Source organism: Galeopterus variegatus, unplaced genomic scaffold (assembly GCF_000696425.1).
Source record: "Galeopterus variegatus unplaced genomic scaffold, G_variegatus-3.0.2 Scaffold1899, whole genome shotgun sequence".
Taxonomy (NCBI): domain Eukaryota; kingdom Metazoa; phylum Chordata; class Mammalia; order Dermoptera; family Cynocephalidae; genus Galeopterus; species Galeopterus variegatus.
The window spans coordinates 265,992-291,360 of NW_007728010.1; the positions used below are offsets into that span (position 1 = coordinate 265,992).

The 25,369-nt window shown below is 40.1% G+C and overlaps 2 protein-coding genes across 2 annotated transcripts in view; both read right to left on the reverse strand.

Annotated features, from left to right (window-relative positions):
* The window catches only part of LOC103595955 (sorting nexin-29-like), a 100,658-nt gene extending 97,058 nt beyond the window's left edge, over positions 1-3,600 (reverse strand). The window contains exons 1-2 of the mRNA XM_008579494.1: positions 3,583-3,600; positions 1,181-1,321 (exon numbers count right to left, since the gene is read on the reverse strand). Coding sequence (XP_008577716.1) covers positions 1,181-1,321; positions 3,583-3,600 — 159 coding nt within the window. The remainder of the gene's footprint in view (positions 1-1,180; positions 1,322-3,582) is intronic.
* Positions 3,601-19,429: 15,829 nt separating this feature from the next.
* Positions 19,430-25,369, reverse strand: part of RNF144B (ring finger protein 144B) — a 43,223-nt gene continuing 37,283 nt past the window's right edge. Inside the window, exons 5-6 of the mRNA XM_008579491.1 lie at positions 22,222-22,311; positions 19,430-20,921 (exon numbers count right to left, since the gene is read on the reverse strand). Of these exons, the coding sequence (XP_008577713.1) occupies positions 20,781-20,921; positions 22,222-22,311 (231 nt within the window). The 3' untranslated portion in view covers positions 19,430-20,780. The remainder of the gene's footprint in view (positions 20,922-22,221; positions 22,312-25,369) is intronic.

The window sequence follows — 25,369 nt, forward strand, 5'->3', positions numbered from 1 at the left end:
GGGGGGGGGGGGGGGGCCTCAGAATGAGCATTTCTAACAAGTACCCAGATGATGCTGATGCCACTGGCTAGGGGCCAGGCTTTGAGAACCATCGCAGTTGAGAGATCATTCTCAATACAATGCCCCATTTCTTACATGTACTGAGAAGGGTCATGACTCTACCTCATCTGACTGAACTGTCCCTGCCAAGCTACTTATACACTGAAATTGTTGAAGTGCCTCTGCCTCCTACCTGACTCTAAGCCAGGGGTTCCCCAGCTTGGCTGATACTGGAATCACCTAGAGAGCTATCAAACCCCTCGGAGCTGAGACCTCCCTCTAGACCGATTAAATCAGAATGGGGATTGGGGGGGGCAGTACTCAGCGGTTTTTAAAGCTCCCCAGGTGATCCAAAGTGCAGCCATGATGGAGAACTGCTTCCACAAGCAAACATGAGGGGTGACTAACTGACGCCACCTGGCTCAAGCAGACAATTCAGCAGGGCTCTACACCAGGCCCAAACCCAGGTTTGTCTCCTTCGGTGCTGGCCGAGCCCCTTGTACAGTGACATACAATAGATCCTCAGAAATGCCTGCTGAATGAATGAATACTAATTAACCAGCAAGCCTATGGAGGACCAGCACCTCCTTTCTCCAGGGTACTTGGATGAACACGAGGATACAAATTATGTCATCATAAATCATTAACCTTCATGAGGAGCGAAACCTTATAATAAAAGAAATTCCTCTCAGAAAATTCCACTCCACAGTCATGAGTCTAAAAGAACATAATGACAACTGTGGATGAAAACTAGAGTAAAATGTTTTGGTCTAGAACAGAGTCAGCAAACTGTGACCCCATAAGCCAAATCCATCTGCTGCCTATTAAAAATAAAATTTTACTAGGACAAAGCCATGCCCATTGTGTCCCTATCATCTGTGGTTGCTTTCACTATACCAGCAAAGGTGAGTATTTCCTGCTGAAATGGTATAGTCTGCAAAGCCAAAAATATTTACTCTGGCCCTTTACAGAAAAAGATTTCTAACCACTGCTCTAGAGAAGCAAGAGGACATATACAAACAAAACATAATGGCAATTGTCGTTAGGTGTGGAATTATGAAACAAGAAAGGAAGAAGAAACGATCTGCCTTGATGTAGGCAATAGTGAATGGGCTGTCTGGCTTCCCACTGGGGGCAGTACCTTGTTTCCAATGGCCTTTTTGGGGGGGAAGTTGTAGGCCCTCACTTGAGGGTACTTGTTTTGTAACTTGTGGTGCAAACTCCTAAACTCCGTATACCGCCGATAGACATTCCATTCATCATCTTTGATTCGGATGTAGACCTATCAAGAAAAAGAAGACAAAGAAAATGTCAACTCCTCTGAAAACCCTCATTACAAAGGAGTAGGATTTCGGCAATGCTCAACCCACGAAAGCCAGTGCCACTGGAGTAGGGGCCACATCTGTCTCAATCACCACTGGATGCCAAGTGACTGGCACAGAGTAGGGCCTCAGTGGTACTGACTGAACAAATGGGTATGCGACAGAATGACTGGGTCAAGCAGGTTACAGGAACAGCATGCTGTTTGTCATTTTCCCAACATCAACAGAGATCAGCCTGATTAATAGCAGAGATGCATTTTTCATGTTTTTGTCCCATGCATATTGTAGAACTAACAGGCTGCTGGTGAGGAGCTATTCAACCTCCCTGGCCATTTGTTCCCTTATCTGTAAAATGGGGCTGAGAACAGCATCTCCCACCCGAGGTGATATGGAGAAGCTTTGGTATATAGCCAATGCAGCTATGCCGGGATCATGCAGACCACCATACAGATGAGGTGCAATTTGATTTGGGAAAGGAGGGAGGAGCCAGAGTTGAGATCTGCACAACTGGATGAAATGTCACATCCAGATGGGATAAGCACAACTGGGACATAAAACTCATTTTAATCAAGTTGTGACTTTTAGGAAAATACTCTGGGGATACAAAACATAAAGGCTGGTCCATCAGCTTTTTACAAGCCCTAGTGCCTTCCAGGGACACACAGTAACTACATCACAAGGAAAAATAGAGAAGAGGGAGAGAGATCAATGCATTTTTAAAAATTACACCGGTTAAGAACAGCTCAGAGAGTAAAATCCCCAATAATGAATGGCTACTGTAATTTACAATCAGTAAATGTCAATACATAACTTAAAAACCTCTTTAACCATACAAATAGGCATCTCTAATGTGAGTGATAAATTCTGCCTCTACATGAAAACCACCCATCATTCCTAAATGCAGATTTTATATATCTGAACTTTGGTAAGACGATTATCAGGATCTCTCACAATATCCTTGTGAACAAGAGAAAGAAAGGAAGACTTATACCAGAGAATTTCAATTAACAAACAGACGTTTCCAGTGGAATTAGATGAAGAAACAGAAGGCCTATCAAGTTTATAGAAGTCCTCAAGCTAAGAGAAATAGTAAATAAATCAGATGACAGACATCAAGTGATCTTGACTGGCCTGAGGGATCAGTCTAATCCAACAAGACAAAATTCAAGAAGATCAATGTCAGAGCCTACATTAAAATCCAAAGAACCAATACCATAACTTATAAGATTGGGGAGATATGGCACAGCAGAGGCCTGTGGGACAAAGACTTATATATTTTAATACATTGAAGCTAAATGAATAATGTAGGAGGGACACCAAAAAAAAGCCCATAAAATCTCAGACCTCATTAAAAGAAATATGATAACTTCTAGAATAAAGGAATTGAAAGTCCTGCTCTATTCTAAACTGAACAGACCAACTTAGTTGGTTTTGGGTTGCCACCTGTTAAAAGATGAACTGAAATATGTTCAGGAAGACCCAGACCACTTGTTACTCAAAGTGTGGTCCAGGAACCAGCAGCACTGTCATGATGTGTTAGAAATGCAGAATCTCAGAGAATCTCAGGCTCCACCCAGATGTACTGACTCAGAATCTGCATTTCAACCAGAACCCCAAGTGATTCATACACAAAGTGTGAGAAACACTAGGCTCTAGTAGAAGATTTGCAACCAAATTATGAGAAGAAAGATGTAAAACACTGAACGATAACGAGACTAAGAAGGGGGAAGGCGCTAGAGGTCTCCAAATTCCTAGAAAGGCTATAATGAGGAAGAGGAAAGACCAACATGATGTGTCCTGGGTGATTCCAAGAAGCAGACCTCCAGCAGGTAGAAACTAGTGGAACATCAATTTCAGGAGAGAAGAACTTTCTAACAGCTAAAGCTACACAAAGAGGAAAAGGTATGTCTTGAAAAATTTCTTGGTGCTAGGTATCCAAGCAGTGCTGGATGATGACTGACAGAACTGTTATCACGAATATGCAGATATTTTATTTATAACAATGAAGTTTACATTGGACACCAAAAGCCTCTGCAAGGGCTTGGCTAGTTATGGAGAACTGGGACTTCAGGCTCTCACAGTCTCCACAGACTGAGTGAGACATGACAAATCAGTAGCAAATAAACTCATGGGACTTTAGTGCAGCATATCCGAGGCATTCTCTGAGTCCTCCTAAGTGACAGCAAGTGCTAACCACCCAACATCCATTTTTCCCCAATACCGCTGAGGATGGCAACATGCTCAGCCAAAAGACAAAATTTTTTTTTTAAAAGATGACGAGTAAGGGGATCTTAACCCTTGACTTGGTGTTGTCAGCACCACACTCTCCCAAATGAGCTACCTGGCCATCCCATATAGGGACCCAAACCCACAGCCTTGGTGTTATCAGCACCACATTCTCCCAGGTGAGTAACGGGCCAGCCCTGAAAGACAATTTTTTAAACAATGTTTCCCTGTTTCCCTTGCAGGTAAGAGTGGCTAATGAGATATGAGCAAAAATCATTGTTTGAGGGCTTCTGGGGCTTCTAAAAAAGATCTGACTCAGCTAACAAGCGCCTTTTTGTTCTTCTTCCTGACTTTTTTTTTTCTTTCTCAAACACAAATGTGGTGACTGGAGCTCCAGCAGCCGTCTTGTGATCATGAGGTGATCTCGGGCACGAAAGCAGGAAATCGGAAGAACTCTGGGTCTCTGAGGACCTTATGGAGCTACCACACCAATTATTAATCACTCAAGACTTTTTTTTTTTTAACAAAAGAAAAATATTCACCTCTAATTTGTTCAGGCTAATGTTTTAGGGGTCTTTTATTAGCAGCTGAGTGCAATTCTGATCTGATACAACCTGAATGGAGCATATCTGCTTATGGTATATTCTTACACAAGTCCAAAAATAGCCCTTGGAGAGTGGCAAGTTCAATCACCTGTCTGATCATCTTGCATAATACTAATTATCTAGATCAAGGTAACAAACTATGGCCCATGAGCCAAATCCAACCACATCCATTTATTTACTTACCAATTACCTACAGCTTCTTCTGCAATACAGCAGAGACCATACAGCCTGCAAAGCTGGAAGTATTTACTTTCTGGCCCTTTCCAAAAAAAAGTTTGATGACCCCTGATCTAAATATTCAGATGTCCTCATTATGGTTATTTTTTCACCAACATATCTGAGATCCAGTGAGCAGGGGGCATTGCTCTCCAAATCTTATCAGTCACTTGGTGAGCTACATTAGCCACCTGAGGCCCAGGAATCCATAGTGTGCCTAAGCTTCTCTGGCGATTCTGATGAGTGGTCAGTTACACCCTATTCGACCTTTCTAGCTATTCGTTTCCTCATCTGTAAACTGGAGCTGATAACAGCACCTTCCACCCAAGGCGGTCCGGAGAGCATTCAGGTCTATAAGCAAGGCAGCCCTGCCTGTGATCATGCAGACCACCATATGGATGAGGTGGAATTCCATGTGGAAGGAGTGAGGAGGCGATGGTCAAGATCTGGACTCTCAGTTATCAGCCCAACTGAATAGATCACTTCCAGATGGGACAAGCACACCTAAGGCTAAAACTTCTTTATTTTAACTAAGTTCTGACTCTCAAGAGAAAAGAGGGTACAAAACATGAGCACTGTTTTGTCAGCCGTTTATGGCCTTAGCACCTTCCAGGGACATGCAGCAAGTACATCGCAAGGCAAACCAGAGACATGGAAAAAAGATCAATGCGTTTTTAAACATTACAGGAGTTAAGACAGCTGTTTTAGTCCGTTTTGTGCTGCTATAACAGAATTACCTGAGACTGGGTAATTTATAAAGGAAAGAGGTTTATTTGGCTTACGATTCTGGGACAGCTGCATCTGGCATGGGCCTCAGGCTGCTTCTACTCATAGCAGAAAGTGGCAGGCAACCGGTGGGTACAAGCATATCACATGGTGAGAGGAAGCGAGAGAGACAGAGGAGGTGCCAGGGTCCTTTATACAACCAGCTGTCGTGGGAACTAATAGAGCGAGAACTCACTATCTCTCCTCCCCCGGGGAGAGCATTAATCCATTCATGAGGGATCCACCCCCATGACTCAATCAGTTTCCAACACTGCCACAATGGGGATCAAATTTCCACATGAAATTTGGAGGGGACAACACATCCAAACTCCATCACAAAGACTCAGGTTTACGAGGGGTTTTTAAAGAGCAGGGTGAAGGAATGGAATGTAGAAAATGAAAACTAGGAGGGAGGGGCACGTGAGCAGCGAGCACTTCATGCAAGGTCTCAGGTGCAAGGTCCCACCACGGCTCTGTCTGTCTTCTGCTCCCGTCCTTATCTCTGGGTAGTACGTGCAAGTCTGCAGCTTCAGGCTGGCTGGAAAACAACTTTACATTCATGTACATAATGTCATCTTGCCCCATCACCAAGGTTCAAAATATCAAATAACCATAGGGACAGAGGGAACTCAGAGAAATGCATGCCATGAAAAAAAAACTGTGTCTTTTCAAAATCTTTTAGAGCCCGTGTGGTTTTAGGTCTCAGCATGGCTTCAGTCCTGCTTACCCCAATACTCCTCCCATTTTACAGACAGAGAAAAACAAGGTACAGTGAGGTTACATAACTTGTCCAAGGTCACACAGATAGTAATGAGTGGGTCAAACATAGAGGTGGTCTGGCTCTAAAAGCAGAGTTCTTAGCTACTATGCTATATGCAACCCCCCTCCACTTCTTTTAAGACATGATTTTTTAAGACATTATTTCTTGCAAGCAATTTTAGGTTCACAGCAAAATAGAAAGGAAGGTACAGAGATTTCCCACATAACCTCTACTCCAAACATGCATAACCTACCCCATTTATCAACATTGCCCGCCAGAGTAGTACTTTTGTTCCAATCGATGATCCTACTTTGACACCCCAAGTCCACAATTTACATTACAGTTCACTCTTGATGTTGTACATCCCATGGGTTCAGACAAATGTATAATATGTATCTACCATTACAGTATCATACAAAGTATTTTCACTGCCCTATTGAAAATAAAAATAACATTAATAAACATTTCATAAGTATTTAGTATGTTCCAGATACTGATACTTCCTCTTCTGCTTTTACTGGGGGAAAAAAAAATTAAGTACAAATGATAGATTTTACAAATTGGGGGTGGTGGTGAAGGAGAGGTAGATGGAAGGGTAGGGATGCTACTAGCTTTTACAAAGTGGGGAGTCAAAAGATGCTGTCTATAGTTGATAGAAAAAGAAATGGAAGTTTTAATTCTTAAGATTGGAAAAATGGCCAAGAAAGAAATTAAAATTATGTAACAATATTAGGAGAAGGTGGGGAGGGTAGGAGAGAGTTTGTATCGGTGAGCTAAATCTTCATAACTAGTGGCAGGAAATCAATTGACATTGTGGTTATATCAAAATAAATTTCCCAAGGGCCGGCCCGGTGGCGCACTACTACAGTGCGCCGCTTGGGAGCGCAGCGGCGCTCCCGCTGAGGGTTCGGATCCCACATACAGACTGGCGACCGCTCACTGGCTGGGCGAGGTGCGGGCGCAGCACTGAGGGTTGCGATCCTGTTGCCAGTCCCGGTCCGGTACGGGCGCGACACTGAGGGTTGCGATCCGTTGCCGGTCACGAAAAAAGACAAAAAAAGGAAAAATAAATAAATAAATTTCACAAACAAGAATTTGTGGTGTATGCATGCTATTTACACATACAGAGGCACCACCAGATGAATTAAAAACCAAATGGTTAAAGGGGGCTGCCTGGGAGTTGACTACAGATAGAAGAGGTCAGAGGCTCTTGTTTTATTTTACACTATTGTATTTTTAAAATTTATATTAACAAAGTAGCCTAATAATATGTTAAAAAGTGAATGTTATTTACATGTTTCATGTTATTGAAATAAAATAATTATAAGATAATATGTTCTATAATAATTATAAAATAATTATAAAACATATACATGAGACACTAGAAATATAGGGAAATTGATAAAACTGAAGGTATAGGGGTATACTAACACCTTTTTCCAATGTAGATTAAGGAGCATAATAGTGAACAAAGATAAAATAGAATTGCATAGTAGGAATAATCAGAAAGATTTGATGTATATATGTCAAACTTTGTAACTTTCAGAGAAAATACTTATTTATGGAATATTTTCTGATTTTAATTTAATTATTTTCCACAAAGAAATCCTTAATAAATTCCCCCAAAGTAGACGTTGTACAGTCTACGTGACACCAATGCAAAAATAAACAAAATTAGAAATTTGTCATCTTTTTAAAAAAACCAAAATATAATTGGAAGCCAAAGCCTAACCAAAACCATTATTGAATGAAAGTAGAATATGAGTGTGTATTTTGTAGAAAATATGAACAATGACATTATTTATTAAAATTTATTGGAGACTATCAAAGTTACATAGAAAGGAAAATTCATAGTTTTAAATGCTTTTATAATTAAATAAGAAAGAATGAAAATAAATGATACATTCTACCCAAGAAGTAAAACAAGGCAATTAAAAACAACTAAGAAAAGTAGAAAGAACTAATAAAGATTAAAAACAAATTAATGAATTAAAAAGCAAAAGTAAAATTATTATATCCAAGCACTCATTGTTTGAAAAGGCTAAGAAATAGACAAATATCCGGCTATTAAGAAACAATGTGGTGAAACCAGATAAAAACATTCTAAGATTCAGAGATTATTTTTGTGGTGAAACCAGATAAAAACATTCTAAGATTCAGAGATTATTTTTAATTATAAAAGACTTCTCCATAAGACTTCATCCTTAACATTTTCACCCTCTGAATACAACAAACATACTAACAGAATTGCTAAAAAAAAGACTTGCCTATAGCATCTATGGAACAACTTAGGAAAACTGTCCAGGCATTTCTCCAAGTTTCACTTTTCCTCCCCAAGCATCAACTTGATCAACACACAGGAACTCTAGGGCACCTGAGCTTTTCTTAAACATTATAAGGAGATTTTGCTTCTTCCCCTACTAAAGTAGTGTGCATTGATTAACAGAAGATCCACGTGCCCAGAACAGTGTTTTTCCTCTCTCTCCCCTGGGCCCCGATTCTGCTGTATTAAGCCAGGCTCCAGCAGCTACTCTGTCAGAAATACAAAGAGCAAATGGTTTCCATGCGCATAGGGCAAAAGACTATTCTAATAAGGATGAGCAAATCATCAATTATAACATATAATTGTTCAGTGGAATCGCTGCAAGCTTTAGTTCTTCACACACAAGATGGAAGATGGAAGAATACAACATCAGATTACATCAGTTTATCTTATTAGCAGACGGAGCGGCAGCTGAGAGGAAAGACACACCTCACTGCTCTTTCAAAGGGAATTCCTTTCCAAGTAAATGAAAACAACATGGTCAATTAACTTCCTCAAAGCATGTTGAGAACTCAGCTCCATTTCTGGTCTTTGTCAAGCTAGTTATGTAGTTTGGTGCTCCTGGCTTTCCCCAAAAAAGGCGAAGGTAGTTGGGTTGAAAGCATTCCTTAAACACGAATGAACTAGTGAAAGTAAGAAACTCTCCTCTGCCACCTACTTTCATAAGAATTAAGTAAGGTTATAAAACCAAGTAGAAATACATCTCCCACTCAGCTTTTATGCATTCAGTCTGGCTGTTCCCTTATCATGCCCTATGAGTAATCTTATTTATTCCCTGCTTTGTTCCAAGAATGATTTAAGGGTGAGTCCTATGAGTAAGCCTCACATTAACAAAACCCTTTCTAAGCTGGCTTCTGGATTGAGAGTGATCGTATGGAGGTTTTAAGATTCGATGCAGCAATATGTTTAAGAAAGCAAACAACATTACAATGGGAAACTTTTTAAAAACACTAGTTTTGTGTAGTCAACAAAATGCTATTTGGTTTTTTCATATCTTTCTCATTTTCTTGTTTCCCCCATTCCCTGTAGACACCATTCTGAATCAAACCCTCATTAAATGATACCTGTACTATTGAAGTAGTATACTGTCCCCTAACTGGTCAGGCTACTTCCAGCATTCTCCCTACAATTTAACTGACACACTACTGTCAGAGTGACCTGATGAAATGTAGCTTTGCACATGCCACCCTTCAAAGTCAGAACCCTAAAAATGACTCCCCATCCCCCAAAGAACTTACCAACATGGGAGCCTGACACTCAACGTTCTCTCTTAGAGTGACACTCAGAATAGTTTATGGTGTGCTTCAAACAAGGATACTGTGGTCCTGATGCTTTTCATATAGTACTAAAGGCAATAAGTCCCTGGGAATTCCCCAAGCATTTGTTTAGGTCTTTTCAGCTACCAAGAGCTGTAGACAAACCATGAAGTTCAACCATTATTCTTTGAATTTGCTCATTTTAAGTAAATTGGTAATCTATTTCACATGCTTCCAAATTACCCATAATTTAGCACCTCAAAGCTTCTGTGAATTACCAGTTCTTTGTCAAATTAGGAGAATTTCCCTCATGCTAACTACTCTCATACATGTGGGGCTGACAGTAGGGGCTGGAGATTTTTTCTATCAACTTATACCCATCTGCTTCATTGGTCTGACTTGAGTGGAAACACCGTCCTGTACTTCAAACCAGCTCTTGAAAGGAGTTTCCCAGCAGGACTGTGGAAGCGCCCAAGGAGCGGAGTTGGGAAGACAGAGAAGAGGAGAAAGAGGAAGCGAAGCAGCTGGCGTTGTCAGGAATGGTGTCAGTCTACAGAGCTGTCAGTTGGTGGAGCTGTCAGGAGTGACTGCCTCGGACTTTCTCTCAAAATGCGAAAATAAATGCAAGATTTTGGGAATTTACACTAAGAGGCACATTCTGCAAATGGACAGTTATGTCTTTGCTGGGGAGTAAGAAGATATTCTTGGGACCTGTGTTATGTTCAAAGAAAATGTTGAACTTGTGGACCCAGAAGGCAGTAACAAAACAGTGATAAGATGTAAATGTCATGCAGTCAAGCAGCTCAGCATGATGAGAACTCTTCTGACAGAAAAGAAGGAAACATACGTGGAGTGGAATGTTGGCAGATCAAGAATAATGGTGTCTCTGTAGACTCAACATGACTGGTAGCTCTCTACATGAAAATGAGGATGGAGGGCTGGCCAAGTAGCTCAGCTGGTTAGAGCACGGTGCTGATAACGCCAAGGTTAAGGGCTTGGATCCCCTTACCAGCCAGCTAGCTGCCAAAAACAAAAAAGAAAATAGAGATGAAGAAGTTGTATCCCCAGCCCCAGATAAACCTTTGGAGTTGGATCAAGTAGCTCAGCTGGTTAGAGCACGGTGCTGATAACGCCAAGGTTAAGGGCTTGGATCCCCTTACCAGCCAGCTAGCTGCCAAAAAGAAAAAAGAAAATAGAGATGAAGAAGTTGTATCCCCAGCCCCAGATAAACCTTTGGAGTTGGAAAAGCAAGAGATTCAACTGGAGGACAGTTCAAACCTGAGTTATGAGCAGGAGAAACCATTGCACTTGGAAATAGAGAATTCTGGTCCCATTAATGATATCCCTTCTTCTGAGACAGAAGGTTCTGTGTTTATGGAAGCTCAAGATGCTGCCTCAGATATCACTCCTAGATGAAATGTTTCTCATAACTAGTGATGAACTTTATAGAGTTTTTATATAAAATAATTAGCTGTGTAGCTTTCAGTTGTTCACTATTTTATTGGCTTTTTTTTTTTTTTTTTACCTTTTTATTTCACATCCTTCGGTCATAAACTATTTTGTTTTTGTTGGCTATACACACATTTCCAGTTAGAGAACAACTTAATGTACCAGAATCATTCATGACCTTTTTATTTCACATCCTTCGGTCATAAACTATTTTGGTTTTGTTGGCTATACACACATTTCCAGTTAGAGAACAACTTAATGTACCAGAATCATTCATGACCAAACATGAATTGGATTTTTTGAAGTATGGATTAAATGACTTTAGGGACGCTTCTGTGATGAATCTTTTAAATTGGAGGTTTTACTAAGGTAAGTGCAGAAGTTTGCTATTGCAGCTGTCATAAATTACCAAAAACTCAGTGGTTAAAAACACTACAAATGTATTGTCTTATGGTTTTGTAGGTCAGAAATCTGACACAGGTGTCACCAGGCCTAAAATCAGGGGGCTGGCAGGACTGCATTCTTTTCTGGAGGCTCTGGGACAAATCTATCTCCTTGCTCTTTCAGTTGTTGACGATCCATCTCTTTGCAGTTCAGGGATCGATGTCCCATTTCCTTGCTGTCTGTCAGCTGAGGGCTATTTCCAGCTTCTAGGGGCTGCCCTCATTCCTTGGCTCATGGTCCCCTTCTCTTCAAAGCCAGCAATGGTGGGTTAAGTCCCTGTCCCATTTTGAGTCTCTGTTACTTCCTCCATCATACTGTCCCTCTGCCAACCCTTGTGTCATCCATTCCCACTTTTAAAGGTCCATTTAATTACATTTGGCCCACCCACATAGTCTCCCTATTTTAAGGTCTGTAAACTTAGTTCCATCTGTAAACTCCCTTTTGCCATGTAATTTAACATACACAGGCTTAAAATTAGGGATTAGGGCATCAAAATATTTGGGGGCCATTTTTCAGTCTACCACAGTTAGTATTTTATCTAGGAACAGAAAAAGAATTTTGAAGTGCTTAAGGGTAAAGGTACAATTCCTAATATTCCAGCTGTAATTTCACTCTTTCCCACTCGAGAAAGATTATTGGAATTTAACTGTAATAGTCATTTTATTATGGCGATAACCAAGATCTGCTCTAATTTGTATTTTTTAAGTAAATTATTCACAAACTTTGATACTTTCCTACAGGTTGAGCTGTATGAAAATGCCAATATTTGACTGTTTCAGATTACAAAAAAACAGCAATTTCATGCATGGAATTCGAAGTGTCCGGTGATGCTTTTCTTAAACTTTAAGGCATAAGAGGAATTGGGTCGGCTCATCCTCTCTTTCTTCCTGCTGGAACATGGATGTGGTGGCTACAGCTCCAGCAGAGTTCTTGGACTTTAACCTTAGAAATAGAAGCCATGGGTGGCTGAGCAACAAGACAGAAGATTGGATCCTGACACTATGACACCGACCTAGGTGAGTAAAGTGTTAACATAACTCTTTCTCCCTGCTAAAATGACCTTGAGTTTACCTTTCAGCACTTTCTCTGGAAACCTACTATGCAAGACAATAATGGGATGTCAGCCATGATCCTAGGCAATATTTATGATTAAAAAGGACCCCTTATTGATAAACTGTATCTGGACCAGGAAGACTGTGACAAAATACTATAAATGCCCATTGGAAAACATGAGTTTAGGGATTCCCTAAATGCAGGGTTCCTTGCTGCAGAGATCCCTGGAAGCTACACTCATGGGCTGTTCTGAGAGATATTGGATCTTATGAAGCATGAAGCTTCTAAGCCAGGGTGGCTCCTAGGTGACCTTGTTCCCTTCCACCTGAGCTGGCACTTGGAGGCTGGAGTAAAGACTCCTGAAACAAGCCTCATGCTGCCATGCTGCTGTGCTCTTCCTTGTTCTGTATCCCACAAAGTTAAGTGAGCCTGGTGCCAGGTTGGCTTCCACAAGGCTTACTGGGTCCTGTGAGTGTGAATGTCATTCCAAACCTGTGACTGCCACTGCTGTTCAGGCAGAGAAGGCATTGCCACTGCCTATCTCTGGCCTACTTTTACGTAAGAGATGAATAAACTTCTCTCGTTTAAGTCATTCTGTAATAGCCAAACTTAATTGACACATTACGTATCTTAGAAAACATGAAAAATATTAAAAAGTAGAAAGGAGTGGGAGATTCTTGAGATTTGTAATCTTGCAAAAGAAACTCTTCTACACTATAATGTAGTTCATCTACCTTAAAGTGAAGAGAAAAAGAAAGTCCTAAATTCAGGGGGCGGGGGGGTGGTTCCTTTCTGAATCCAGCACAAGATTCAGTCCAACCTGAATCTTCCGAAGGTTTGTTTAGAAAGATGAGATAAGGTTTTCTTCTGAGTCCATTTGGGAAAATCTGTTCCGTGTATAGACCAAGAGGACCTCCCAAGGATGCAGCCAGAGTGGGGTTGCTGCTGACTCGTTGGCCATGCCAGTCTCAATTGCAACTTTAAATCACTCATTCCCTTGTAGAAGTTATTTGCTCTTAACTCTTCCCCGAGTTTGTGATTTCTTTAAGCTGATTCTATCATCTGTGCAAACTCTTTGCCTTCATAGGTCAAAGAAACAGAACAGAGTTTTTAAAAAGGTAAATTTCCTCTTGAAAATGAAACACATAACCATGCTCCCACTGTCAATTTAAAATAATGAAGGTTAGAGATGCATCCAAAGAGGAAATCAAAGAGATACAAGGTATGACAAAGACTTGATGGGCTGTTGCTGGCTTGAAGACAGAGGAGACCACATGGAAGGCTTGAGAAAGTTCTCGGACAACACCTAGTGAGCTTGGGAGAGGCCCCCAACCCCAGAAGACAACACAGCCCCAGCCAACTTCTAGCCTGGGAGACTGTGAGCAGAGAACCCAGCCACACCAGGTCAGACTTCTGACCTACAGAAACTTGAGGTAACACACGTGTTAAGCTGCTTTAAAAAAAAATCAGAATAATGCTAAGAGGTCCTGAGCTGGTTCCCACAAGATGTGGGTTCAAATTCTCGCTTTGCCACTAACCTGCTAACCCCCGCATCCCATTTCCCTCTGTAAATTGGGGGATGGGGTATTAATATCTACTTTCTATAATAGTATGAAAAGGAAATACGTTTGAAAGCACGTTGCATACCTCAAGGCATCTTATAAATCCAAGTTTTTACAACAATCCTCCCCCCACAATCATTGTGGTGATATGAATTCCGCATTTCTCTCTTCACATATCCCCCCCATTTTAATTGAGCATCAAGTTAAATAACTGTTTATTTTGTGAAATATTTCTTTGTGAGAAAGTGACATAAAGGAATTTTTAAAAGCTAAAAAGACAATGCACGTACTGAGAGAGTCATGCCTCCCTCAACAAAAATTAACAAGCTTGAAATGTGTTTTAGGACCGACCCCTCACCTTTGCCCTCTCTTCTTTCGGAATGGCGTCTGGCTGAAAATTCGTCACCCACACTCACAGCAGCAAGCACATACAGCACAGCAGCTCCCTTTCCTCTCTCTTGCCTTTGTAATAAACAATACTTAGAAGCACTTTGACATTTGCGATTTCATCTGATCCTCCTAAGCCTGACCTGAGACAGGGATGAAATGACACTGTACGATAAAGGGCTCACCCCAGACCATACCACCAGTCACGTCCAGAGCCAGACTTGGCACTGAAGCCATCGTATTGCAAGTTGGGCATCTGTCCCCAACCGCACACTGCCTGGATTGGCAGAGGGCAAGTAGGACAAAGGACACTGCACACTTGTTCTGTCCTTAGGGTGACACCAGATGGCCAGCCCTCTCCCAGCACCCCGTTCACATGCCCTCATGATGCCAAAGTCCAAGGGTCAGGGTGGAACTTAGGACACACCACGCAGGACAGTGTGTGGATTTCAGGATTTGTTTTCTTTTAGTTCAATGAATTGGCCTGGCTTCAAAACGTAATAAGTTGAGGCTGATCAATCATCACAAGTTTCACAACTTAACTCAAGAAAACCTTCATGTTCATTTTATTTGAACATGTTCAACAGTATGAATGTTAAACACCTGTCACTCCCCCCCACAAGGAAATATCCCCCCTCAAATCATGCCAGGTCATTAAGGAACTACAAGATAAAATGTCTCACATTAGACATAATTTCCTTCTCATAAAAAGCCTGAATTCCAGCTTCGACATACAAAACAAGCAAAACTGAGAATAAGGCACTGATAAAGTTGAAAATCATACAGATAGAAAATGGAATTCAAAGCACAACTTCTTTATACACACCAGAAATTCATTAAGTTCATTATTCAGAGCCCCATTTCTAGCTTTTGAAACTGCCAATCAGTTGATGTATTTAATGACAGGCTACAAATACACATTCAAGTACAAGTTGGTAATGTTACTAGGAAAGAAGTCGGATCTGAGTTAACAAGCACTTTGAATCTTGATCATAAACATCGAAAGGAACCTGGAAGAATGTACTTTTTAAGGGAGAGGCAGGCACTCTGGCATTTGGAGCAAGTATGTAGATTCAGCTGTAATTGTGCTTCTAATATTAGCAAGTCAGATGCACACCACCTTGTTATTTCTCTAGTGAATCACCCTCCATCTCCTGCCCTGCTCCAGCTGGACCCCACGGAGCAACGGGGGTTGACTTTAGGGGGTGCCCATCTGCCCTCAGCATGCTGTCAGACACACCAAAACACACACGCTGATGACTTGAAATAATAAATTATTCCCTGGAGGGGGGGGGAGGAAGAGGAATTGGTAAAGGGACACAAAAATCAACTGCATTGTATATTGATAAATTAAAATAAAAAATAAACTATTCCCCTACATATACCTCCATTGATGCAAATAATTGAGGGGGGAATGTATTCTCTTGGAACTTACAGATTTGGGAGTGAAGGCAGGAATTACTGACCAATGAAAGAGCATTAAAGTATTTTCAAGGAGTCATGCGTCTTTTTTCTGGCTGCCACTCATTGTACTATGATCCCTGGCAAGACATGAACACAAAACCATTGCTTTCTCTACGAAATGGATCTAATATCTGCTCCATTTATCTCTCATTTATCTCTTTTTAGGAGTACCTAAAAAGTCCTTTAAGTACTTTATGTAAAAATATAAAAATAAAACATATTATAATTGCTATAAAATTACTTAAGGAATCCATTTCTTTCTTATAATGTAGAGTTGACACTATCTTTTGTGTATAAGGAAAAACTAGACTTATTATCTAATAAATGAAAATAATTGAATTACAGAAAAACGTAATTATAACTCTCCAAATTCACCAGATACATAATTTACATTGCAATGAGTTTGCTGGTTAGGGCATTGATTAAAATCACTGCCACATAAAATGGCTCATTCAATATTTCTTTGAGAATGCAAATTGAAGAGTAGCAAACAATAAGCAAACTTTGAAAATGAAATAAGGCTGACATTCTAGGAGATGATTAAGAAAATTAGAGAACCAGAACCCAAAAATGTTTTTAAACGATCTTATTGATTTCTTCCAACACTGATGAATAGAAAATGAAATTTTAATTGTAAGTCAATTGTAAACCTTTGTACTCAGGTAGTATTTTAGAAGCATACAACATTCAAAAAAAAGGCATCAACACCAGTACAGGAATGTGAGTTTTGGGTTTTGCAGAAACACAAGTTCTAGCTGTTAACCAACTTCTGGCACTCAGCTTTAGTGGAGGCCTGCCTTGAATACTAATCAAATGGAAACGACCTTAAGTTAACACTCTCATGTAAATCCTTTCTGTAAAAATCATAACAAGGAAACACATTCCTTTAACAGACCTTTGGCAGGTTAGAACTGACCTTAGAGAGTATTTGGTCCAACCCTCATTTTACAGAACTAATGGCTTTGACACCTGGCAGCATTTTCTTATCAGAATGATCAAAGACTTGTATCACTGGTTATTTCTCTGGATAATGATCAATTCCTGTGCACTGACCATGTGGAATATCACACATACAACAAGAAAGTCTGCAACAAGCACATAAAGGCATTACACTTGCCCCATTTCTTTAAAGAAATAAAGTAACAAGAGTTATTTCCATAGACGGTATTGCAAATTCTGGCATTTTTTGTAAATTCTGAACCTAGGGTTTAAAAGTGATTTGGCTGGTTCTTAGAGAACGAAATCAAATGTGTCTAGAATTGTGCAGCACAACAAAAGTTAACACACTTGATTTCCTGCTCACATTTATTGGGGCTAGAGACTAAAACAGCTATTTTCCTCCCAAAGAACCGGAAAAATATAAGACAACAGCAATTTCTTAAATGTATAACAAAACTTCCTGGATCATGAATCAACATGAGATGTAATAGCCTATAGATATCAATTGTGACAGCTTTATAAAATGTCATTCATCTAAGGCATTTCTGAAATTGTTCTTAAAGCTACATTATGTACACAATTCTATACACATAAAGGCATCCATTCATGAACAGAAAGAAAAGTCTTTCAAAAGCACTGTGTAGGGAAGGCTAAAGTAATACATATTTAGATTCTAAATAAATTTTAAGAGAAAGTTTTGGTTTCAAACAAACATGCATATTTTCTAACCTGGGTAGGTAAGATTTTTGTAATGTGGGCTACAAAAAAATTCACACTGCGAATTATTTGTTTTTCAAAGGCCTCTTTCAAAGTACAGATTTCAAGTCCAAAGCAAATATCCATGGCATGAACAAATAGGATGCTTAAGATTCTAGCATTTGCTTCTATATGGCTCTCCTCCTCACTTCCCTACCCAGTAACAAGAGAAAAGTTCCTGGAAGGGGCAATATCTAAATGTTATGTCATTACATCCCATAGTATTTCCAAATGGTGGGTTGTTACATCCAGATTACAATTTTGTAAGGATTTTTAATTTTATCTCAAATGAGCTATACCATTCCAAACACAAAAAGACTGTTGCCACAACATCTAAACATTATTATATAGACCCACCTTTCTTCCTAATACAGAAAGAGAATCACTAGGAAAGGATAAAAGCTGGCAGGTAGAGGAGGAAGACAAGATTAAACTCCTTCACTGGCAAGTTATTTAAAATGAAAATATCAGCTCCTGTTATCAAAGTTGTGGGCTCTCTCCCCTTTGTAAACAAAGCCTCTAAATTGGTTTATGTCTTGCCCTTTGATGCACCAGAGATAGGTTTAGGTTTAATCTACAAACCTGTTCCTGTTGATTCTGAGTCTCACACATATTTAGTGGCTTAAGCAAGAAATCACCACTCTTCAGGCACTTTTCAACATTTAAAAAATTAATTCCAGTTATTTAAAACCAGTTTGACAAACACTCCCACTCCCAAGCCCCAGCAAGAAAAAAAGTAACTAATTCTGTCATAATATCTCTGCAAGAAGACAAATTCTTTCAATTTTGCCAAGGAAATAGCATAGATATTTTCTTCTACTCCAAATTCAGGAGCTGTTTCTTTGATAACACAGCATTTTAGGTTACTCAAAATCAGCCCCTGTTTAAAGATTCTTTGTGGAACCAAGCTTAGAGAGTTTACTAATGGAAAAGCACATTATCACTACTGACATGCTTGTTACAAAAATTCAATTCCAGTTGAGTTCCTGTGATCCCCTGAGCAATTAGAAATGCCCTTTACCTATGAGGCAGTAGGCTATGTGTAAGATAAAGCAAATCAACTATTCAAATACATGTACATTTATATTTATATTAATATAAAACACATTGATAGAAGAGGTTCTTTCCTGAAGTATTTAGAGTTTCAAAGGAAAACAGAGACACTTAATATTGAGAAATTTCCAATAAATGATTTCAAATGATTTTGGTTGGTTGCCATTAAAATGTTTTCCCAGAGTTCTCATCCATGTCCTATACAAACTGTAAATAAAAAATGTACATGACCAATAGATATTAATACATATCAGATTGGTTGGTTGCCATTAAAATGTTTTCCCAGAGTTCTCATCCTTGTCCTATACAAACTGTAAATAAAAAATGTACATGACCAATAGATATTAATACATATCAGATATTAATACATAAGGGTGAATTAAAGTTCCTTAAATAAACATATCCCCACTTAGGATACATCCCGTTACTTAAGTAATGCATCGTCCTTTTATAATAGGTCCAGGATAGCAGCAATTTAATAATCTAATTATCCAGTTACCTCAGAAAATATTATAGGTCCTGAATAGTTCCTGATATGGTACCCCTGGCTTCAAGGAGAGCTCTTCATTAACATTTAGTATAGTTCTCATTAAGCACCAAGCTGCATTGCTAATGGCAATTATATAATCCTGTCATTGGATAAAAAGTTTTTGTCTTTTCAAAATCTGTTTATTCAAACCAGACTGATGGTATAATGGGAAAATTAAGTCACAGTGAGGTGATACAAATCCAAACTATTTAAGATATGTAAAGCATTTCTACTTTACTTCTTGTGTATTTTTGTTGTTTTATCAGTGCCTTATACACACACAAAGCACTAAGATTAGTGCTTAACAGATGCAGAAAGAGCGATAATAAATTATGCTGAGAAGAGAGCTTCTCTGAATTGTGTTTGAAAATATGTAAATAACTTGATTATCAATTGGTGTTTTTACAGAGAAGGCATGATATCATACTAAGTATTGTTTTAAAAGAGTGATGTTTCTGAGTCTATATACCCTTGAGTAAGTTATGAACTTGCAACCAAAATTCACATATATAATATGCAAGAAAATCTTTAGGTTGACTTATAATAAACCATTTTAGTCACAAAAAGATAGAATGACTTTTAAGTAAACATTTATTCTCTATGCACTATTGGGTATATCTATGTATGCCCAGTGGATAGAAATTCTAGGTAGGCTGCAAGTTATATGGATTCTAGATGCACATATGGACTTTAATATTTACTCTTGATGTGTACTTTTAGGTCCAACTCCAAATCTGTTGGGCATATAAACACAGAGCCTGAAAAAGGTCCCTGTTATCTAGGATAAAGGTTTTGAACTTCTACCACTCCACCCATATTTCATATAAAACAATTTTGTAGACCATAGCTACTGGCTGTAAGAGACGAGTTGGTCACCTTAGAAAACTTACATTTCCCATGGGGGAGACACTAAATTAGACCACATTGTTTTACATGCAGCAACCCTTTTTCTGGAAAGGGACAACTTCTGCACAGCAGTTTCTCCTGCTTGAAGCTGAGATCACACAAGGAGAAACCTATTGTGTTTTTGCCAAGTCACTGTGGGAACGTTGGGAACAGCACACCCAATAGCCAGCAGAGGCACAAACACCATATCAACCCCTAAGATAAGCAACCTGCTTTATATAGCTCTTATGAAAATTCTCCTTATGCAGTCTTATCTTTCCCCTCCCACGTCGGGTTTCCCCTGTGTTTCTCATGGTGGTCAAATCAACACAGAACAGACTGTGTCTTCTCAATTATGTCATAGGTTGCCAACCGTGACAATACATTTATTACATTGAATGATCAGTCAGGCTCCTTGAATGTGTCTGGAAGTTGAACAGTCCAGTGGGATCCTTTGGATGATAGAATGATGATGTGTTAGTTTCCCCCACCAAGCAACTCCAAGGCTCCTGACAGGCTCCACAGACACAGCCTGGACTGTGCAGCCCAGCTCTTTTTACACAGGAACACTCACACTCAGGATTAGGTCTTTTCCAATGCTGAAGGCTGGCAGGCAAGTTCAAAGTCTGGACACAGAGGCACTTCCAAAGTTTGGCAAGGAGAAGGAGGAAAGGTCACTAAGTGGGGCTTTTTCACTGTGCTGTCTCATATAACCCAGACATCTGTGGCACGTGAACACAGAGATCTTTAGGTTGTGGAGGGGTCGTGCTTTTTCTTCTTGCCCCTACAGGACTTGCAGACACAACAGATTATACATGGAGAAGCCAGGAGTAACAAAGGTGAAGTCACCAAGGCAATGATGCCCAATCCTACAAGAATCCCCACCACCTGGAAATTCAGAAGAAAAGCATATTTCAGCAGTTAAATCTTCCTATATGTACACTTAGTCCAACTATACCATCCACTATGGACTGAATGTTTTTGACCACCTCCCTCTGCCAAATTCATATGTTGAAATCCTAATCACATTGGTATTTGGAGATGGAGCCTTTGGGAGTTAATCAAGTTATAAGGGTGGGGCCCTTATGATGGGATTATTTCCCTTAAAAGAAGAGATACTAAAGAGCTTGATTCTTTTCTCTCAGCTCTCCACCATGTGAGGATGTAGCGGGAAAATAGCCATCTGCAAACCAGGAAGAGAATCCTCACCAGAACCTGACCATGCTGGCACCTGGATCTCGGACTTCCCAGCCTCCAGAATTGTGAGAAATACACTTCTGTTGTTTAAGCCACCCAGTCTTTGGTAAGTTGTCATAGCAGCCCAAACGACTAAGACACCATCTCAGGCACATAAAATAGTTACATTTATAGGATATACTTTTAGCCAGTGCACAGCAATGTTCTGAACTTGATACCAACCAGGGAGACACAAAGGACTAAATCAAGGATGAGAACAAACCAAATGCTAAGCCAAGCTCTGCTGCAAGCTCGGTATGATCATGAATTGCTGATGTGGGCTCTCTCCACCCGACTTTCCTTGATACCAACCAGGGAGACACAAAGGACTAAATCAAGGATGAGAACAAACCAAATGCTAAGCCAAGTTCTGCTGCAAGCTCGGTATGATCATGAATTGCTGATGTGGGCTCTCTCCACCCGACTTTCCTAAACAGCCTCACAGGGATGTTAATAATGATCACTAGGATATTAGCATTGATTCCTTCAAAAGGAACACAGCCTTTAATAAACATAAAACGCTATTAAAAATAAACTGTAACTCCCTTTGAACCTGCCACATAAACACACAATGGAATGTGTACAGAGGGATCTAAGCCCCAGCAGGGGCTCATAGGATTTTAGAACACTGACTTTGATAGCTAATATGCCTTCAAGGGTTTTATGAAAGTCATTCCACACTTTTTCAAGAGGAAAGAACATCTGCCTTCACTCTGTAGGTCACTGTTAATTGTCTGGCTTCTCTCGTGCTCCTGACCCTCCCCTTGTCCTCAAGAAGCCTGTGTTCATGAATTTACTTTTCAGCAATTGCCCTGTTACTTTACCCTAGCCCTGTCCCAGAACTCCCCAGAACCTCCCAGGCTGGGATGAGTCAGTAGGGAGGATGAAGAGGTGGGCCCTTTAATCCTTCACAAGTCTGGTTTATCTCCTGCTCCCTTTAAGGTCAGGGTACCTGTGTTCGGTTCCACATCACTGATGCTCTTGAGTGGCCAAGTTTATTCCTACATGGCCCTTTGTCATAATGTCTGAGGAAAATGTCATTCTGAAAAACAAAGAGAAAGGTTTCAATAAACACAGAGTTTTGAATCGAGAGATGGATACAAACCACATCATCAGATCACCTAGTGGAAGCAAAGTCTCTCTCTGATGATATTAATGACTCACTCTAGGAATTTCAAACTCATAATCTTTAGAATATCTTGGTAGTTTTGTAAATCACTGAGTGAAAGCAGATTATAATCAATGAGACTCTTGATGATCCTAAACAAAAAGAGTAATGATCTGATCAATTATCTTAGAAAAGTAGCTCTAGCAGAGGTGTAATGGAAAGGGAAGACCAACAGCCAAGAAGCTAAAAGGCTGTTGTAGCAAAACAGATGAGAAAACTCAGTCAGTGGCTAAGGGACAGATGGATGAAGAGGAAATTACAGTCATGTGACATTAAGAAAGTAACTAGCTAGATGGAGAAACGGAGAAGAAATCACTGATGAGGAGAAAGCTGCTGCAAAGAAAGAAGGCAGTGGCTTTGTTGAGAGAAATGACAATAAAGAGATGGATTTTGTTGGGAAGGTGATAACCATGGTTGTGACGTGATGAACTTGAGAGATAGTTGAGATATCCAAGGAGTACTGTTCAAAAGGAAGCTCATTATAGAGATCTGGAACTGGGAGGGAAAAAAAGACTCAGGCATCCATGTGTATGGGGTGGGAGAAACCACAGAAGAGAATGAGATTACCCAGGAAAAGGTTTAGACTGAGAAACAAAGAGGCTATTAAACACAAACTCTTAAGAACGGGTCAAGGAAGAGCCTAGAAAGGGAACTGAGATGTGGTCAGAAAGGCAGAAGGGAAACCAGCTGACATAGTGTCACTGAAGGTGGTCAAGGTGTCAAACACAGCAGAGAATCTAGGTAAGATGGGGGACCGAAGTATTCATTTAATTTCCCAATAAGAAATCCCTCAAAACTGTGGGAAGACTACAGTCAGGGTGTGACTGTGTGGCCATCTGACCCCAATGCAATGAGTGGGAGGTAAGTAAATGTCAACAGCACGAAGCGATTAGGCTTTTTTGAAGCTTGTCTTCTAAAGGAAGGAGAGAAATAGAGGGAAAGTGAGGAAAAGATGGAGGCTTGAGAAAAGGTTAACTCATTTTTAAAAGGGACATGGTCGAATGCCTGGATATGTTGAGAGAGCAGAGAGTGAAAGTTGAGCCACAGGAGAAAGAAGAAACAACCATTGGGAACAAGTTTCCGAGGCTGCAGATGGGGACAGGATTCCAAAGCAAATGATGAAGACGACCTCATCCTCTGAAACTGCAGGGATGAGGATCAAGGCAGAAACTAGCTCGATACCACAGCAACACGCAGCATCTCTGTTTGGTGTCTGTCTCAGGCTTGGATTTTAGACGTCATCCCACTTCTGGCTGCATGTTCTCAAACTTTTCTATAAACACTGCAGGGATGAGGATCAAGGCAGAAACTAGCTCGATACCACAGCAACACGCAGCATCTCTGTTTGGTGTCTGTCTTAGGCTTGGATTTTAGACGTCATCCCACTTCTGGCTGCATGTTCTCAAACTTTTCTATAAACAGAGATCAACACGATCCTCTAATTCAGAACACTTGCCTAGAATAAAACATTATTAACAACAAGCTAATGCCCTGGGCTAAACGGAGAAAATGAAATCTCAAAAAACAGTGACCAGAAAAAGATGCTTTGACATTTGAAGTCTGTGTATCCAGCCATTTAACATCTGTACCATTTCATCACGAGCACCAGAACAGCACAAGCAAAAGAACAGTGTGTTCTTTGCAACACCATCCTCCAAATACATTTCAGCCAAAGGATGGAGATCTGGTGCACATATTTCCTTATACTCTTGCCTTCTAAAGAAAACCTTATGGACCTAGCCTCCTTGTGGATATGAACCCAATTAATACTCCAGCTAAACCTAAAGGAAAACAAAAAAGATTTCTATCTGTAAAACATGTGGGGTGTACAGTTAAATCCTCATCCATAATATCACTCAGTTAGAATCATGATAAGCCTTAAATATCAAACATAATTGCAATTCAAGGAGCTATGATAAATCAAAATTTTTTTTTAATGGAAAACATTTCTTTCAACCTGAGCTGAACTACCAGTCTAAAATGTCAATTTTCAGGCTGAGCCCGTGGCACACTCGGGAGAGTGTGGCGTTGGGAGCGCAAGAGTGCTCCCGCCGCAGGTTCGGATCCTATATAGGGATGACCGGTGCACTCACAGCACTCACTGGCTGAGCGCGGTGCGGCCGGTCTCAAAAAGGACAAAAAAATAAAAATAAAATAAAATGTCAATTTTCTTCTCCCCAATTTCTACCTCTTCTTAAAACACTGAGATCAAGCTGATTAAGATTCTTACTCATAGATGTCATCCTAAATGATGTACCTAATTATCAGTTAAAAATCTGGCACGTGGTGGCCAGCAGGCATCCCATTTTAACTGCACACTTACTCACTGAGCATGGGTGATACGAAAGCACTACATAAGCTGCTTGTTGAATTAATGCAAACCAAAGAGCTGAGAAAACAATAGCAATCCTACCCTGACTGGAGGCTTACACTGATATGGACATATCTTGTAGGTCCAAACTGCCAAAATAGGAAATATCTATGAACAACCTTATGCTACCCCAAATTTAAAACGCTATAATCAAATCTTTTCACCAATCTTTCACACCACCTTCTAACTCTCAGGTTACCATCAGCACATGGCTGAACGAAGCTGCACGTGAATTTGAGAAGACATACTTCATTGAAAAGTACCACTGCCATGCAAATGAATGAGAGTTAGTTAAGAGACACCATTGATTTGAACAGTTTTTTTTTTAATTCAAAAAGAGGAAAAAAACCTAATTGTGGTAGGCAGATTAATTGCCTCCCAAAGATGCCCACAGCCTAATCCCCAGAACCTGTGAATATATTATTACCTTACAAGGCACAAGGGATTTCACAGATGTGACTACATAAAGGATCTTGAGATGCAGGAGATTATTCTGGATTATACAGGTGGGGCCAGTGTAATCACCTACGGCGTTAAAGGCAGAGAACCTTTCCCAGCTGT